Source organism: Nematostella vectensis, chromosome 1 (genome assembly GCF_932526225.1).
Source record: "Nematostella vectensis chromosome 1, jaNemVect1.1, whole genome shotgun sequence".
NCBI lineage: Eukaryota > Metazoa > Cnidaria > Anthozoa > Actiniaria > Edwardsiidae > Nematostella > Nematostella vectensis.
Window position 1 is genome coordinate 12,209,496 of NC_064034.1, and position 17,293 is coordinate 12,226,788.

The following is a 17,293-nucleotide window of genomic DNA, read 5'->3' on the forward strand; positions in this document are numbered from 1 at the left end:
TATCTTTGAAATAAAAACAGCTCCAAAGAAACAGATTGGATAACTTTAGCTTGAGACTTTTTTTCCTGATAATTTAGATTTTTCTTAGATTTCTTTTACCCCCTTCCCCACCCCCTGGGATTATGGCGGACCGTACTGCTCACTCCTGAAGTGCTTTTGTAATACAATCGCTGGGCACGGAATGTCACTTTAAGGGATAAGCTTTTTCTATCGTGAAAAAGTACCATGATTACTGCTATCCATCAATAGAAATGAAGTGGAAGTAGCGTTCTCTCTTCTTTGATTCAAGCTAGGTTATATCGTCGACGACAACTTGAGTAATTAATCATAGAAACGATGTCTTCAGCCGAGAAATCCGGAAAGACAAAAATCAAGAAAGGGCCTCCTGCGAAATCTAAACCATCGACACCAAAAGGTAAAATAAGTATCGGCTTTGTCTCTTTATCAAAATATTCAACAGTTGTATAATTCCTCTTACAGCTAAAAACTCTCTAGAGATAATTGTGAAGTTTGTATTAAGGTTGATTAAAGGAAGTACAGAGAACGTGTTTCATAGACGCCGGCCTAATCGACTATCCTGCATTTGCACAGTCGACTAAGACTATCTTATTAAAATACTCCTCGAACTCAACACTGTACTCTTTGCGGAAATAAAACTGAAATGTTTAACAATTTGCTGATTTGAAACATCAACAGGAAAGGATGCCCCTTTAAATGAGGAGAAATTCCGAGGGGACGGCGTCCACTTCAAATGCAAGGTAGGGGCAACATCCATTATAAAAACACAGTGCATGTAGAGAAACTGGGAAGGAAGGTGAATCACAATCAAGCAGCAATCGGTGTCATAGTTGTATGATTCTTGCAACCATTAAATAAAATTATACATATTGAGTTTTTGTGGTTTCTGTGATTATTGTACAGTAATAAAAGTTAATTTGGCGCGGTAAAGCATGCTTTTATAAACAAGCTCACAAGGGAATATGCTTGAATAAAAATATCTGGGATAAGAATTAGTAGGATATATAAAACTTTAGGTAGTTTCAAGGTGAAAACTAGTTTTAGCTACAGTGGTAAGACAGATAAACCACCACTTCACTTGCTTTAGTTTTTCACCACAAGGGGAGGGGGGGTCCCAAATGTTAGCAAATTTCACAGCCTAGGAAATATTATCACTGTCCTGAAATCAAGGGCCGAACTGTGTTTTTATGGCAAAAAGGAAAAAGAAGATAGCTGGCAGTACATAGTTTACAGAAAACCTAAAATTTGCAACAAGCTTACAAGCTAACCCAACTTGGACACTCATTCGCAATATAAGACTTTCATAGATACAAATAGTCATGATTTATAACTGTTAAGCATGCAAAGCTGGCATGAAGTGTAGCGATTTTATCAAAATTGGTATTAAGTTGATACTGTATCCCTACTCTTTGCAGCTTCTTGGTTTGAAGGAAGTTAGTGGTCCAAGAGGAGATACTATTTGTATTGATGCGATCAAGAAGTTAAAGGTTGGTCACTCACTGTATGTTGTTGGGTTTACCTTGCATTTTGACCAATTCTCTTACAGTTGTTCTGATCTCTGTCATGCATTGGGCCTGTGATAAAAAAAAATAATGCCATAGACTTCATTACTTTTAATTAAGACAGAAAAAAGTGTAATTTATATTTGAAGCCCCTGATTGTCAATGTTTTCTAATCGAATCAGGCTTGTGAGGATTGATAACTTTGTTCCTCTGGGCAATCAACTATTCTATTTACCATTCAAAAAAGTATCAGGCATGTGCTTATAGGGCGGGGGAGGGTGTTATTTCATTTTGGCAGAAACTACCAGCTCTATTATACGATTTTCATATAGTTTGCATACATATGGATAAAGAAGGTGAAGGTATAGCCTGAGTATCAGGCAATTTTATTTTTCAAAAGTTGGAGAGGAAAAATAAAAGTTCGCCTGACACAAATACTAGACGCAACGCCTGTCGCCCCTTTTCAGGCCGCTGTCAAAATACGTCGGCTGTCAATTTTCCAATGACTCGCGTGGTGGCACAATCAAATGCCCAAATCAAATTATAAACAGCATTTGTGTAAAACAAAACTTACTTGGTGTTATATGCAAGGGTAATAATTTTAGTAACGACGAACCCCAGTAAGGGTAAATGCTAAGTGCTAAATGATTTGAAACGCAAAGATAGTTCACTGCTCAGGAGATTTGAGATTTAAGTATATTACTGAAGATCCACACATCACTAAATTACATCACTAAATTACTACAGGATATTGACATCACCAATTTACTACAGGCTTTTTTGTCTAAATAGACAAACCTCTGCATGAACACAAATGCCATTGTTTTTAAGCTCACTCGATCAACAACTCGCGGGAAGTACCACAAACAATTCCAAGTATTCTTCGTGCTCTCACAGACAAATTTCTTGAATATTCGGCGCCTGATCTGTCTAAAAATTTGATAACTACTATTTATGATGTCCGTAGTATTAAGCAGCTTTTATGACATCCATATTTCCAGCGCCTTTCGTATAACTAGTAGATCTTCGCTTCGAAAAATGATACCAATGAGAAATAAACACACGCAATGACCGGCCTGGGCAAGACATTTGAACATCTAATCTGAGTATCAGGCGGAATTTTAAATTCTCCGAAAAAAAAAATGAGGAGAGGAAAAATATATATTTTTTATAATGTTATAGAAAATGATTCCTCTGGTTTTGCTAGCGCGAGGTCAAAAGCAGTTTTGGAGTCCGCCATTACTCTGAGAACGACCAGTCGACTGGTTAGGGTACAATATATATAGCTTAACCAATCAGGAGCCATGCCGGAATCCGGCATGAGAACATGCAATTTAAACACTACTTGTATCAGGCCCTTGTCTTGTTTCTCGCCGGCGCGATAGAAACATAGGAGGGCCTGATACTCAGGTTAGTGAAGGTATAATAAGTAGAGCTGTATTGTAATGTGAGCTAAGTACAGGGCTTCTGGAATTACTCGGAAAAAACTCAAAATTATGCAGGATTCTTTGCTAAATTACACAGAAAATCAATCATTACACGTTAAATTACGCGGGATTTTGCAATACATGTTTTTTTACAAATCAACATTTTGCAGGTTTCTTTACTGAATTACGTGCTAAATTGCACGGAATATCAACTGTTACACCCAAACTACATTTTGTAAGCACAAAATAACTTGAAAAGGTTATTTTTTTTGCGCGAAAATATCTTAGGCAAGTTTTCATTGGCTCCTAGCCACCAGCCAATTAAAAAAGGTATTTTATAATTAGTCCTTGGCCTTTGCGGTTTAGCAAGGAACGCCTAGTCATTTTATTTGTTTTCGAAATTCAGTTCGAAATATCGCACTCTTACTAAGAATCTCTCTCTTTTTTTTTACTAGAAATAGAGGTAAGAACCCCAAAAGAACACATCAGCTGTGCACTTAATTTTTTTTCAAAATTTAGCAAAATTACGCGGAAACTTGTGGTTTACCCGGATTATGCGGAGAAAGTCAAATTACATGCTTCCGCACAAGCGCGTAATTCCAGAAGCCCTTTAAATAAAATAAGGATTTGCACCATTCAATTGGTGTTTTTGTTAAGATCTTTTTTTTGGGGGGGGGACTTATTGGGGAGGGGGCATCTATTCAAACGCGAAACTGCACTATAAAACATGGGTGCCCAGGGCAGTGACACAGCTGAGAAGACCTTACATTTGCGCTTTGAATAATAGTCTGAAAAGAGCGAGATTTTGCTCTGAAAATGGCAATTTTCTTTCAAAACATACATATGGTGATATTTACCTAATTACCTCACATCATAATTGCATGTTTTTTGTTACTCTAGTGCCAAGCCTGCAACAGCTTCTTCATTTTTATATGCATATGCCTAGTAGTTTTTATTACTCAACCATTGAGTTTTGTGTTTTCTTTTCTAATAGAAATGGATGGAAAGTTGGATATACATGTAGACATTTGGATTTATGAAGAAACTAAATTTTATTTATTGGTGCTACAGTATGTTTGTCCCCCGGAATAATGCACTATTATGTGTTAAATTTCTGAGTTATTTAATTTGTGGGCTGAGGAGGAAATTATGCATTTTTGCATCAGTCCCAGAAGGCCTGAATATGTCAATTTTATCATGTATTTTTTTTTCTATTTTCATATCCAGCAACAAATAAAGCAAACAGGAGAACACAAGCAGAAGATTATTATGGCTGTCAATTTGAGGGGAATACGAATTCTGGATGAGAAGAGCAAGGTAATTTTAAAATGGAACCTTGGAACTATGCACAAAGGTACAAACCTCATTGTATTAGCTTCGCCCTGATGCATACACAAAACTGGACTTATGACATCAACTAATAAACACAAAACTACTATAGGTCCTGGCAGAGGGCAGGGCTGAATTTAAGTAGGAAAAATTGCTGAAAAAGCTAACAAATGATTTACTTTTTTTTCAGGCCCTTGTCTATGAGCATGCTATCAATAAAGTGTCATTCATCACCCATGATCCGGAGGATAAGAAGATCTTTGGCTATGTATGTAGTCAAGCAACAGGCCACATGTTGTATGCTATCAAGTATGACAAAGTGGTGAGTTTTTTTATATGAAACTATTTCACAGATAAGTTTTTTTTTAAAAAACATGCAAGTATGTCTTTGCATACAAAATTAGCTTTTGCCTTGAGGTGTCCAGCTTAGTTTGGGATGTTGTGGAAGAAGGAAAGCAGCTGATAAAAAATGATATAAAAGCAGCAGATAAAAAAATGATATGAATTGCACCTTTTGAAACTGGTTTATACTGTAATTTCAAACATGGAATTTCAGAGATAAGTGCAATGCTTTATCAAATATATTGTAACCAAAAAGAAAATTAATTATTGACAAAGAACCTTTCCCAAACACCAGCTCTTCATGACTGTTTCTTTAATTTCCAAATTAGTTTTTAAAATTGTTTTACTTCAGCACCTGATATTGCCTTTTGACAAGGCAATGAGACTCACAAACTGACTTTCAAAGCAGCATCCCGAAATAAGAAGACAGAGTGAAGTTAAGCACAGAAATATATTATACAACATTGTCACATTTTTGGCGTTTTTGTTTAGCGTTTTCAGCTTATTACCTATTATAACAAACCTTGTAAAATACTTATGTAAGGTAAGGCACACTCAAATTGCTTGGAGTTCTAAACAATCTGTTTTACAGTCAAACCAGGATGAGAACTGCTCACAGCAAGAAAGGGGAGGAAGAAACATCTAACCCAGAATGGAAACTTCTCGGCAAATAAAAAAAAAAAATGAACTCAATTATCAGCTTAAGACCTACCCCGGTTCCAGAGCCTCGAACGTCCCCCTATTTTAGTGGCCACTACATAGAGAGACGTTTGAGGCTCTGGGACCAGGGCACTCTAGAGGAGCACACTTGAACTTGTTTGACTGGAAGTACATATAATATTGATTGTAAACTGTATACGTCGTTTTCTTAGCATTGAGTCATTCTGAAATGCTCTTTACTGTTTCAGGCTGGTGTCATTACTGCTACTCTATATGAACTCTTTCAAGTGGTTTTCAAGCTGAGACAAGAGGCTGCCCAGCGAAGGAATGCCCAGAATGATGTCAGTCAAGCTGTCACTAATGGTAGGAAAAGAGGAACTATCATTCACATTCATTGCACAGATTGCTTCTTGAACATGATATTCTCACTATTCTTGGTTTGCAAACACATGACCTTATCGTATGCAAATTAGCTAATTTGACCGGGTTTCCTGTGGATGGAGGTCTAACAAAAATTCAATATGGCGGCCGTACCACCACCAACCGTAGCGATGTGAATCTTTTTCCGTCTATTATCAGGAGAAAATGGGTCCAAGTGATGAGGGAGCCATAAAGTAAAGAAGCATTTTATGTTCCTCACCAATATGTACCAAAGTTTCGGATTTGCAAGATACGTTTCCTTTGTTTTCCTGTGAACTTCGTGCTACTGGACATTCCTGTTGGGCGATCGAGATCGTTTATAAACATCTTTGGAAAAGCATGTTGGTTTTGACTTCTTTATCGCCGAGACACGCAGAAGATAAAGGCTTACTTGGGATGTTGTTCTTTTGGCATATGGCTGGTAAAGTTTTCATTTACTTTGTTTTCGAGGTTCTGGATCAATGGGTAAACAGGATAGTTTTTGGCAGTTATAGTAAATTTACTTACCTCTGATAAATATGGATGTAATGCACTTGCAGACTTTTTGCTTACTTTGATATTTAGATGTATAATTTCATTGTGATTCATCTATGTAACTCTTATTAATACTTTATTGGTATTATTTATGTTAAATTTGTAATCATTGATGTTATTCTTATATTTCGAAGTTTTAAATCATAACCAGAACAATGGATTAGTTAACTTGGTGTAGTGTGGTCAAGTATTTATTGAACTAGCTACCACAAATCACAAACAGCAACTCTATTTAGCATTTTCTTCTCAATGAGCAAATGTTCTATGCTTTTCTTAAATATAGAGATTTTGAAGTTGATGTCCACAAAAGCACACAGCTGATTTGTTATTTATTTTATTCTTTTTTTTGGGGTGGGGGTTGGGGGGGTTGGGACTGCAATTTATCTTCTTTGGACTAAAATATGTGTCAAATACCACTGTTGGCTTTTATTAGCAAAGTGAGGGAAATGCATTACTTAATAAGCATTTCTCTGAGAGTCTAAGGGCATGTATCATAACCACATAGGAATCATTAATTTGAGCAGAGATAGCTACATCACATTTTCCTACCCAGTGCATTTGTTTTTCTACTTTAAATTACAAAATAGTTTGTGCAACCAGATCAAAAGGTGCAAAACAAAAGTAGATATGATAAAAATCAGTTTCTTCAGAAAATAAAGTGCATTCCTTTTTTGATTTGTTTTTCTAAATATTGTGATGTTATTCACAAATAGTTTGTGCAAATGACCTCAAGAGGTACAAATGGTATTTAGTAGAGCATTAACTGGCAAAAATATTTGTTCTACACCAGCCATCTTCTCAGATAAAAACAAATAGAACAAAGGAACAGTGTTGTAAGCATCCCACACATCAGGATGTTATGAAAGGGGTGTGGGAGGGGGGCATGACCCCCCCCCCTCCCATCCCTTGGATCCACCAATGCACATTCCAAGAGTGCCTTAGGATTACAGAACTTATCAAAAATAAAAATACAGAACAGTTTGTTGTGCTTTTTTTTTTATATCACAAATTAACTAGTGTTAACCAGGATTGGTATAGTGACCATGGCAACTGGCAGTCCTCTACCAACAAAAGCAAACAAAATACCATCAATTGGGGATTATTTTCCTGGATATTAATTGCTATGAAACTCAACAATTTTAAAATAAATTACTTTGGATTCAAGCTCTTAGATTAAACATTCGCCTTGCATTACATAGCTTATTTTTTTGCCACCTCTTAGATGCTAATGCTAATGATCTGATCAAGAGTAAGCAATGGGTGAAATAAACCTTGAAAAAGGCTTTTAGAGGTCTGAGTTATTGCAGTGTGTCTGGGGTACAACTCATGAACAGTTTGTGTTTTTCTAAAACAAATTTGTTGTTCACTAAAGGCCATAGTCTCATAGGACATATTCGCATTTTTCTCCTCGTCTATAATATTGGAGGTATAACAGCATCCTTAAAGAGAAAGAAAAGTCAACTAAGATTTTGTGAAATATAAGCTTAGTTACAAAAATTTCTATTTCAGTCCGAAAAACATGTTTGCTGAACAAAGGAAAATACGGAAAAGACACAAAAATTTAAACTTTAAAAAAGAGATGAAATAACTTACCGTTGATGAAGTGATCGCAGAAAACCAATCTGTTTTGGTGTCTGGTTGTTAGTTTGGATCCCCTCGACTAACCACTCATTTCTGACATTTTTCTCGATTATTTAATCATTCTAAAATCCTTTGTCATCAAGTGGATATGCATATGGGTAATATTCTTGTACAGCTATAACAACAGTATAACAAAACGGCCCTTTTGTTTGTTTTTGATGAGTTTGTTATCAAACTTTCGAGCGTTTTCACTAGCGCCATGAAATGTGTTTAGACCTCCAACATGGCCACCGGGTGGTTATGCTATTGAGCGTGACGTCACATGCAAACCAAGAATAACCAGCAACTAGTTCTAATCATTCCTAGGAATGATCCTTGGCCACTTACTACATAATGCAGTGCCTTTTTTGTTTATTGCAGGCCCTAACAATGCAACTGCACAGATGGACACCAACATTTATGAGGTACAGTACATTATTGAGGTAAAAACCGATTATTGACGACCAGTGTTTTGGCAGCAAGTGCTTTGACAACAAGAGCTTTGCCATTGAGTTATATAAATCAATTTTGTTCCAAATGTAATGCGTATAGTCAAACAATGCATTTATAAGGCTTCATAGTAGAGATTTCATTACACCCTGCTAACACAGTTTTTTTACTTTGCTTTTTACTGAAAACTAATGAAATCTCTGTTGGCAGGGTGATTTGAATACGAAAATTCAAATGATATAGCTCATTCAATTAATTCTGTTTTTTTTTTTTTTTCATTTTTCAGGAACCAGCAAGATCTACCCCTGACACACCCTCTTCAGCTGAAAAAGCTCCTGATGCACATTACAAGGTATGTACTCTAAATGGCCTTACAAAAGGCATTCTTGACTGAGATCGAGCATTTTCTTTTTTTGGGAAATGGTAGTAAAAATCCCCATTTGGACTTCTCTCACAAACACTGCCGTTAAACATTTTTACATACACACCTTTTTTTTTTGTTCCAAAGCCGCTCGCTAATGATATTGTTGGCCTAATGTAATACTGAACTCTCTCCAGGTTCCATCCTCTAGACCGCTACCCCCGGCACCCTACGGTTCAGCTAAACAGGATCAACAGGTGAGACAGAAAAATGATGCATTCCTTTTGCAATTGATTAGAAATTTATTGCAAGGTGACAAATTATTATAATCCTTATATCCATTGTATTCGAGGGCTGCAATTGCTTAGTGAAACAGGCCTCCCTTCTCATGCCAAAGGACAGCAGCTATAATTTTTATAGGTCTACAAACTTGCCCATCTGCAATAGAGGTTATGAATCCCTTGTATTCTTTCATGAGCGTTAAGCCTAAGATCCCGTTTCCCCATATACACACCATGGTGGTGGATGGGAGGGGGGACTGAAGATAGCTAGCGCCTGGTATTTTCTTCTGTTGCACTGTTTATACACAAATTCACACTCATAGTCGCAAAGTGCGTGGAGCTGTCTGTGTCTCTACTTAAGACTGTTATTCTATTTATTATTCAGGAAACAGAAATAACTAACAGTCAAGCGCCTGATACTCCGACGTCATTGACATTCGCATCAGATTCATTATTTGGTACTGCTGTTATTAATCAAGGCGAAAATGCTGCGGAAACAGAATCTTTATCATCGATGGACATGATCAGGAAGGGTTCCATCTCATCACAGTCATCTGACACTAGAAGTGTGGACTCTAAAACTAGTGCCGGCCAGGTGATTGCCAGCGAAGCTGCTTCAACTCCTCCCATAAACAAAGCCAAAGATGAACAGGTTGTTCTCAAAACTGCAGGATTCCACACTTCCTTTGAAGAAGAACCAAACTACGAGACTATACAACCGGGTGATTACGAGACCATCCCGAATTTCCCTGCAAAGGAAACGAAAGCCAAAAAAATTGTAGACTTCAACAAATTTTCCGAATCCGATAATGGGGATGTTAATCTCGATGGTATTGAAGATGCCAAGTCTAGCAATCCTTCAGGGAACGAAAGTGGCTTTGCTCGTTTTGATAACAATGACATGTTTGCCTCATTTAGTGATGGTTTTGGGACTCCAAACTCTGCCCACCATACCCCAAAAGATGACCCAGTTGCACCCAGCGCAAGCGAGGAGAGTAAAGACACACTTGCTTCTATTAACGCATTTGAAAGCGAATTTGGATCAGACGAGTTCTCCAAGTCTGTCCCATCTCAAGAAAAACAAAAAGATGACCTAGGTACACCCAAGGAAGAGGACTCAAAAGCCGAACAATTTCATTTATCGTGGAGCACAGCATTTGACGATGAGCCAGATGAAAAAATTGAAACGCAAAAGCTAGACTCAGGGGCGGTCTCCTTTAGATGGGATGATGCGTTTGGTTCTTCTGTTAATCAGGCAGAAGCCACACAAGATTGGACACAGGCTGTCAAGGAAGGTGAAGTCAGTGAAGAAACGAAAACAGCCATGTCATTTGATTGGGATGATGCCTTTGGTATCGGGTCAGCCGAAGAAAAGATAGATGGCGCTGTTGAAGGCAAACAGTTAAGTGATGCAGTTACTAATGCCACAGACGATGTTCAAGCAACTCTCGAAGGGAATGACCAGAAAGTAATATCGGCAGACAAACTGGAAGGGAGTGAATCGGTCCCTTGGGATGCCTTCGGACAGGAAGAACGTAGACTACCAGATACTGCAGAACAAAAAGATACCAAAGAACAAGTTTTAAAGCAGGGACTAACGTTGGACCTCTCTTGGGGTAGTGCATTTGTAGATAAGGAAACAACTAAACAAGATAAACAGAAACCAAAAGAAGATAATAAAATGGAAAATGTTTCCAAGCCCTTAAGCGACTTGGACTTCTCTTTGAGTAGTGCATTTGGAGAGAAAGTCACAGAGAAACACGAAAAGCCGAAACTAGAATATTCCAATGGAAATAAAGCTGTCAAGATAGAAACAGATTCAAAAGAGAAACAGGATGTGGAAATCTCTTGGAGTAACGCGTTTGGAGATGAGGCCAATAAACAAGACGCGGAAGAAGTAAAGATCGAGCCTGACACTCCTTTGGACAATGCGTTTAGAGAAAATGACCTAGGAGACGTCAAGTCGAATAAACCTGAAGAGGCATTCACGTGGAAGGCAGCCTTTGGTGTGGCTGAAAATAAAAGTGCTAGCGAAGATGGTGCAAATACGCAAAACGCATTTGGAGAAGGCTGGGGTGCATTTGATTCAGAAAATAAAAAAGGTAAAGATAGACAGAACGATACAAACATCTTTGCCAACTTTGGAAGCCTCCAACCAGATATCTTTCAGCCAAATAATAATGTCCATAAAGCTCCTGTCGCCGCCAATGACGAAAGCTCAGATGCAGATAAATTAGGATTAGATCCTGACTCCACGAAGAAACCTACCGAACCCATATATATCAACAGAAAATCCCTGTCATCACCAGAGCCTGAGTCGGCCGTTGAACTCTCTAGACCAGACTCCCTTACCATGGAAGCACCTACAACTAAAACTGATCGACCCCTATCACCATCAGCTCCACCACCACTACCTCCGAGACCGGTTGGTGCCCCACCCTCCCTCCCCCCAAGACCCCGCACTAGGCCTCTCCCTCCTAAAAGTGACACACCACCTCCACCACCACGCCCAGCTGCTGATGAGTCTCAAGAGATGTCAAGGACGAGGGGACCAAAAGATGGAAGGAAGCCTCCACCGCCGCCCCCTCCACGGGTTGACCTGGAAGGAGCGGTAGTAGGTGATACCAGTGCCCCTCCGTCAGCTGTTGCGTCAATACCAAACACTTGGGAAACATCTGCTGATACAACAGGAACCGGAAACAAAAGCACAACTTCGCCAGATCCATTTGGAGACGACTTCTTCACCGATTTCAGTTTCTCTGCAAAAGAATCTGTAAAAACAAACAATACAAACCAGGAAAAGTTCTTGTCAGATCCATTTGCTGACAAGAACGGCGAGAATGATGCTTTTGCTGCATTTGGTAGTGACACATTCGAAGCTTTTGGGTCAAGCACTGACAAACAGGACTCTGGGTTTTCTGGAATACCGACAATGGATCCCTTCAGTGATACCAGCGACCCATTTGCAGACAAAGCTGTTATGGAGGACCCATTTGCTGTCAACGTCAAGGATGCAGAGTTTAAGACAAACGCATTCCAGTTAAATGAGGTAAAATTGGATGACATCAGGTTTTGACATGCAAATGTCTATTTTATCTATGTCTTCTTTCATGATAGAAATGGCAGTTCTTATTTACTCATTCAAAATAACGTTTTCAGCGCAAATACCAAATGGTAATTGTCAAATTTGTAGAAAAGGCTTCAGAATTGTCAAATGGCGGTTCTTTGAACGTAAGTTTGCATGGATGTCATTATATTTCTTCTGAATACAGGGAAATGTTATGGATACCACATGCAATTTTATTCTAAAAGAAATTACCGTCAATAACAGTGCGCTAGCATAAAAACCTAGTTTCCCCATTGTCATTTGCTCATACCATGTTATTTTATGTCTTTTTAATCAGTCAATGCTCACAATCGATCTAGTAGTGGTTATACATTTATTTATTTCAATTTGTCCTACAACCTCACAATTGCCCGTACTTTATTCATATAAAGACATGTCAAGATTGGATCCTAGCAACTATCTCTAAACTATCCATCGTCTTTAGTAAGACTTCTTCAGGGCAGACTGAAGGAGGTGAATCGTTACAAGCTTATTTACATCACAATGGAGGCTGACTGACAAAAACGCGCTTGTTCTAGAATAGCACGCACTACGGATAAAAAGAATTTACACATCTCTACGTTGGTTCCAAATGGTACTAATACACAAAAGTAGTACTACTACAAAAAAAAATTGTCACTATTAAGACCCCGCGGGTAGAGCCGATAAGCTCACTGACCTTTCCTTTTCCTAAGTTGAGCCAACATTTGGCAGAGTCGATTACTAGTTTTTGGTGTATTGTATTTATTCTTCTGGTTCTTTCTAAACTATCCCAAATACAATTATAATTTACTAATGCGAAAGCATTTTTGTTCTTGCTTGTAGGATCCTTTTAATGAGGAGGACTCTTTCGCCTGAGGTAGTTATGGGTCATGTTCAATACAGCAATGTTCAGGGTGTCGCTGGACTACTGCCATATGACATTCCCGAAGGATATTCTGATTAAGTGATGTATAGTTAGTATGACCAGATTAATAATAATTTGTATATACCATTTATTTGTACATATAATATCAATCAGAACAGTATATTTTATTATTGATTTCGATAAAGATTTAAGAATATAACTAGGATCTTACCTAAAAGAGATGTTTGTACCATTTTATGCCCGATTAAAAAGTTGTTAGTGCAGATTACTAGTATATTTAGGGAATGGCGTTGTTTATTTTTCTATACAAGATGCATGCTTAGGAGACAATTATGCCAGAACTGCTATAACAAAACTGACTGTACATTCAGAAGTTGTTTGAATAGATATTCTTTTATTGTACAGTGAAACTTTGATCGCAAGATTGTTTTGGTTGTCCCCTTTATTTCTAGTACTATGGGGAACCTAAACAGTAGAAAAGCACTAAGGGGAAACTCGCTCTTATACAGTTTTCCTATTGTATTTGTCTATTATTAAATTGAATAAAAAAGTAATTGTTATTTATGGTATACGCAAAGGGCTGGACAGTGGGTAGTGGTCACCCTTAGTAGACTACAAATTGTAGTACCTTATTCAGCACACGAGAAAATTTGCCATACATATAGGGGCGATCTACCACGTTACCTTACATATAGGGGCGCTCTACCACGTTACCTTACATATAGGGGCGCTCTACCACGTTACCTTACATATCTGGGCGCTCCACCACGTTACCTTACAGACACTGTATGGGCGCTCTACCACGTTATCTTACAGACACTGTATGGGCGCTCTACCACGTTACCTTACATATAGGGGCGCTCCACCACGTTACCTTACAGACACTGTATGGGCGCTCTACCACGTTATCTTACAGACACTGTATGGGCGCTCTACCACGTTATCTTACATACACTGTATGGGCGCTCTACCACGTTATCTTACATACACTGTATGGGCGCTCTACCACGTTACCTTACATATAGGGGCGATCTACCACGTTATTTTACATAAACTGTATGGGCGCTCTACCACGTTATCTTACATATAGGGGCGATCTACCACGTTACCTTACATATAGGGGCGCTCCACCACGTTATCTTACATAAACTGTATGGGCGCTCTACCACGTTACCTTACATATAGGGGCGCTCTACCACGTTATCTTACATACACTGTATGGGCGCTCTACCACGTTACCTTACATATAGGGGCGCTCTACCACGTTACCTTACATATAGGGGCGCTCTATCATCTTGTTACCTAACATATATTAGCGCTTATCTTCCGTAATTTGTGTTACGGTTGCGAGGAGGTGCTACACTGAATGACAAATAACCGTCATGTCCTTTTTTCAAGCGTTGAATCAAAAAGTATAAAGCTAATTCATATCGGGCAGAAATACAATCAAACAAGAGAGACTCCAACAATTATCTCATTGCGCTTGTTCAAAAATGATAAAGAGCATTTTGTGGGTGCCTAAAAGCCTTGCGCTCGGGTCCTTATTTTTTATTTTAATCCAAAACTTGGCACTTTGATGACAGTGCCTAGTGTATGTATATTCACTCATCCATTCCTTACAATTGCACAGTCATACAATTTTAAAACTTTGTATATACCATCTGAATATTACTACTTAAAAGCTTTCTTTTTCTAAACGTCTTTTTTCGTTTCATAAAATTACTTGCATGCTCCTGTCTGCCGTACTGCCAAGAAAGCGCAATGTAGTCAGAGTGCTACTCGCCTCAAGCGCGTAGCCAGGGTTTTCAGCGGGGGATGCACATTGATAGATATATGGAAAAATATATTTGAACAAAATAATATTTTTGTATTATGCTATACCCTTTTCTATATGCTTCGTCTTCTCTAGATGAACATAGGAACATATCAAATCGAAAGTCAATTGAAGTATTTCTATGCCATCAACATTTAAATATGCTAGTATTATTATGTTAACCTTGGTCAACAGGGAAATGATTTTGCTCGCGTCTCTCCTTCGCTAATATCAATTATCTAGGTTGTGAATCCAAGTTTATTTACAAGTTTCTTCAAATCTGACATTTTTTTTTTTAATCTCGTCTGCAGGCAACCCCGAGCTATCCGGAAACACTCATCTTCGGTTTCTGTATATCAGACAAAGGCGTACCCTGGTTGAGTAGGCGTTTAATATCAACTCGATAGGGTTACAAGGTGTGGATGGCTTACCTTGACTTTCAAACAGTGCTCCATTTACTTTGACCTTTTGAAACCGAGGTAGTGCAAACAACTTAAAGGAGAGAAGTGGATATATGATTTTAATTGCTGCCTCAATCGACTGTTTTCTTTTCACTTGGTAGTTTTAAATGGAGGATATCAAAGCTATAAGTTCAGACAAAAGAGGTAAGTCAGAGGTTAAAAAAATATATAAATAATACGTGTAATTTTTATTTATAGAATTGCATAAGGACTTGGTTAAAAGCCTTATACAAGACAATTGTATAATCATTGATCATTGAATCAAAATCATTGAAGCAAATTGTTGTAATTTTGTTTTTATTTTCATTGTTGTTTATTTTGCCGCAATATTGATTTTGATATGGTGTTGTATTTCATTAACAGCTTTTTCAGGTCACGAAAACTCAACATGCAAACAGCGAACGCGTTTCAAGAATACGATCCATTTATGGGAATTTCTACTCGAGCTTTTGCACAGAAGCAAATATGGCGATATTATCACTTGGACCAACAAACACGATGCGGAATTTAAGCTCCTTAAACCAGAGGAGGTCGCTAAACAGTGGGGGAAGGTCAAACACAGACCGAAAATGAATTACGAAAAACTAAGTCGCTCATTGCGATTTTACTACAAACAACGAATATTAAAAAAGGTAAGAAACCACTGCTCATGTCGAAGTGAGGAATAGGGAGGGAGTGCTCTCGCCAGCTCCGTGAAGAGAAGTAATAAATAAAAAACAAACATTTGGTATGGGAAGGGAGAGGCATGAAGCAATTGGCGCATTAATTAAGAAAATAAAATATTATAATTATAGTAGATCCTGTTCCCTCATTGCAATCGCTTTGATAACCCTTTTATGACTGATTCATATCTTATAGGTATCTGGCCATCGACATATATACCAGTTTCTGGAGCTCCCGTTTGAGTATCAACCCCTTATCCGTTTGAGCCCCTACGAGAGGCAAAAGCAATTACTCAATGCCCGGAAAACGGTCCTGCAAAGCAAAGAGGGAGACGCAAAATCAGAGAAGTCTTACATGCTTGAGGGTGACCAGGAGGAAACTGCATCCCATAGAAGAGCAGAGACCCGAGGCTCTGCTGGAACTAGCGAGAGACAACGCCTTTTAGATGCACAACGGGAGGTTTCCATTATACCTGAATCTTTGCTGAAAAATGCTACTGGAAGTAACGACCTGAAAAAACAAAGCCTGTCACAAGATCTAACTTCGAACGAACGAAGACAATCATTAGAGGGAGTCTTATGCCATAAGATATCCGTCCCGCGCCCAGTCATAAACTGCACCAAGAGTAAAAACATCTCTGCTGAACAAGCCACAAGACAGAGGTCCACTGCATTTGACCAGCCCATAGTAAATGGAACTAGCAAACTGGTACGGTCTACTGAAAACATCCAAAATAGGTATCGGTCCGGAGTGAAATCCCCATCAGTCGCCAATATGCACCCCCAAAACCAGCACCTAACAGCTTCCTACCAAAGGCGGGATGACCACATCCGCGTTAGAAATTATAGAAGGTCCCAGTCTGCGGACGAGGCGACGGAGACAATGATGCCATGCGCTTTTCCAAGTCCTAAAGTCTACATAGCACGCGAAGCCAAGACTACACAATGTAGTCCTTTTTTAATGGATCCACACAGAACTATGTCAGTACCGACGACGTCTTTGCTTCCATGGTTCCTGGATCCATCTTGTATAAATTGTATAGCGGCGAAGGGGATTAAAGGCAGCAGGATCATATTCCCAGCAGGCTACAAAAAAGCCAAATAAATAGTCCTCAATAAGAACTGTACTATAAGCTGGGGACAAACTGTAGACAAAATATCTAAAAAGTCTCTTGCTCGCTAGTTATAGATGATACCATCTTTTGACGCCTTCGTCTCCACAATCACGAGAAAGATTGCCAATCACGTATGACGTTTAAACGGTCGGGAAGAGGGTAGTGGCTCGGAAATCATGAAAAATATATGTATCTACTAGTTTTCTCCCCCCCCCCCCTCCGACCCTCCCCTTTTTGACCACTGCCGCCTTATTATACCAAATGAAATAAAATGCCTAGCTTTGCTTGTCTAACGACGTATATAATACATGTGTATACATCTTT

The 17,293-nt window shown here is 38.6% G+C and overlaps 2 protein-coding genes and 1 long non-coding RNA gene across 3 annotated transcripts; 2 read left to right on the forward strand and 1 right to left on the reverse strand.

Moving 5' to 3' along the window:
- Window positions 1–135: 135 nt before the first annotated feature.
- On the forward strand, window positions 136–13,478 carry LOC5517367 (WASH complex subunit 2). Its single transcript, XM_001637376.3, has 11 exons — window positions 136–415; window positions 697–758; window positions 1,434–1,505; window positions 4,175–4,264; window positions 4,467–4,598; window positions 5,527–5,641; window positions 8,234–8,277; window positions 8,589–8,654; window positions 8,861–8,920; window positions 9,330–11,993; window positions 12,876–13,478. The coding sequence occupies exons 1-11, from the start codon at window positions 337–339 to the stop codon at window positions 12,906–12,908; spliced, it is 3,417 nt and encodes a 1,138-aa protein (XP_001637426.1). The 5' UTR covers window positions 136–336; the 3' UTR covers window positions 12,909–13,478.
- On the reverse strand, window positions 7,212–8,104 carry LOC116611628. The gene is made up of 2 exons (XR_004293588.2): window positions 7,826–8,104; window positions 7,212–7,671 (listed from the first exon to the last, which is right to left on the reverse strand). It is a non-coding gene; the product is annotated as an uncharacterized LOC116611628 (long non-coding RNA).
- Window positions 13,479–14,185: 707 nt separating the features above from the next.
- On the forward strand, window positions 14,186–17,293 carry LOC125562286 (ETS domain-containing protein Elk-3-like). The gene is made up of 3 exons (XM_048727247.1): window positions 14,186–15,336; window positions 15,556–15,824; window positions 16,051–17,293. The coding sequence occupies exons 1-3, from the start codon at window positions 15,300–15,302 to the stop codon at window positions 16,957–16,959; spliced, it is 1,215 nt and encodes a 404-aa protein (XP_048583204.1). The 5' UTR covers window positions 14,186–15,299; the 3' UTR covers window positions 16,960–17,293.

What these genes read in the sequence shown, in the direction of transcription:
- LOC125562286 (XM_048727247.1), top strand. Translation starts at nt 15,300, where the DNA reads ATGGAGGATATCAAAGCTATAAGTTCAGACAAAAGAG. An exon ending in TATAAGTTCAGACAAAAGAG is followed by an intron (nt 15,337 to 15,555) that starts GTAAGTCAGAGG and finishes TTTCATTAACAG; the next exon opens with CTTTTTCAGGTCACGAAAAC. An exon ending in AACAACGAATATTAAAAAAG is followed by an intron (nt 15,825 to 16,050) that starts GTAAGAAACCAC and finishes CATATCTTATAG; the next exon opens with GTATCTGGCCATCGACATAT.
- LOC5517367 (XM_001637376.3), top strand. Translation starts at nt 337, where the DNA reads ATGTCTTCAGCCGAGAAATCCGGAAAGACAAAAATCAAGAAAGGGCCT. An exon ending in TTCTGGATGAGAAGAGCAAG is followed by an intron (nt 4,265 to 4,466) that starts GTAATTTTAAAA and finishes CTTTTTTTTCAG; the next exon opens with GCCCTTGTCTATGAGCATGC. An exon ending in CAGCTAAACAGGATCAACAG is followed by an intron (nt 8,921 to 9,329) that starts GTGAGACAGAAA and finishes TTTATTATTCAG; the next exon opens with GAAACAGAAATAACTAACAG.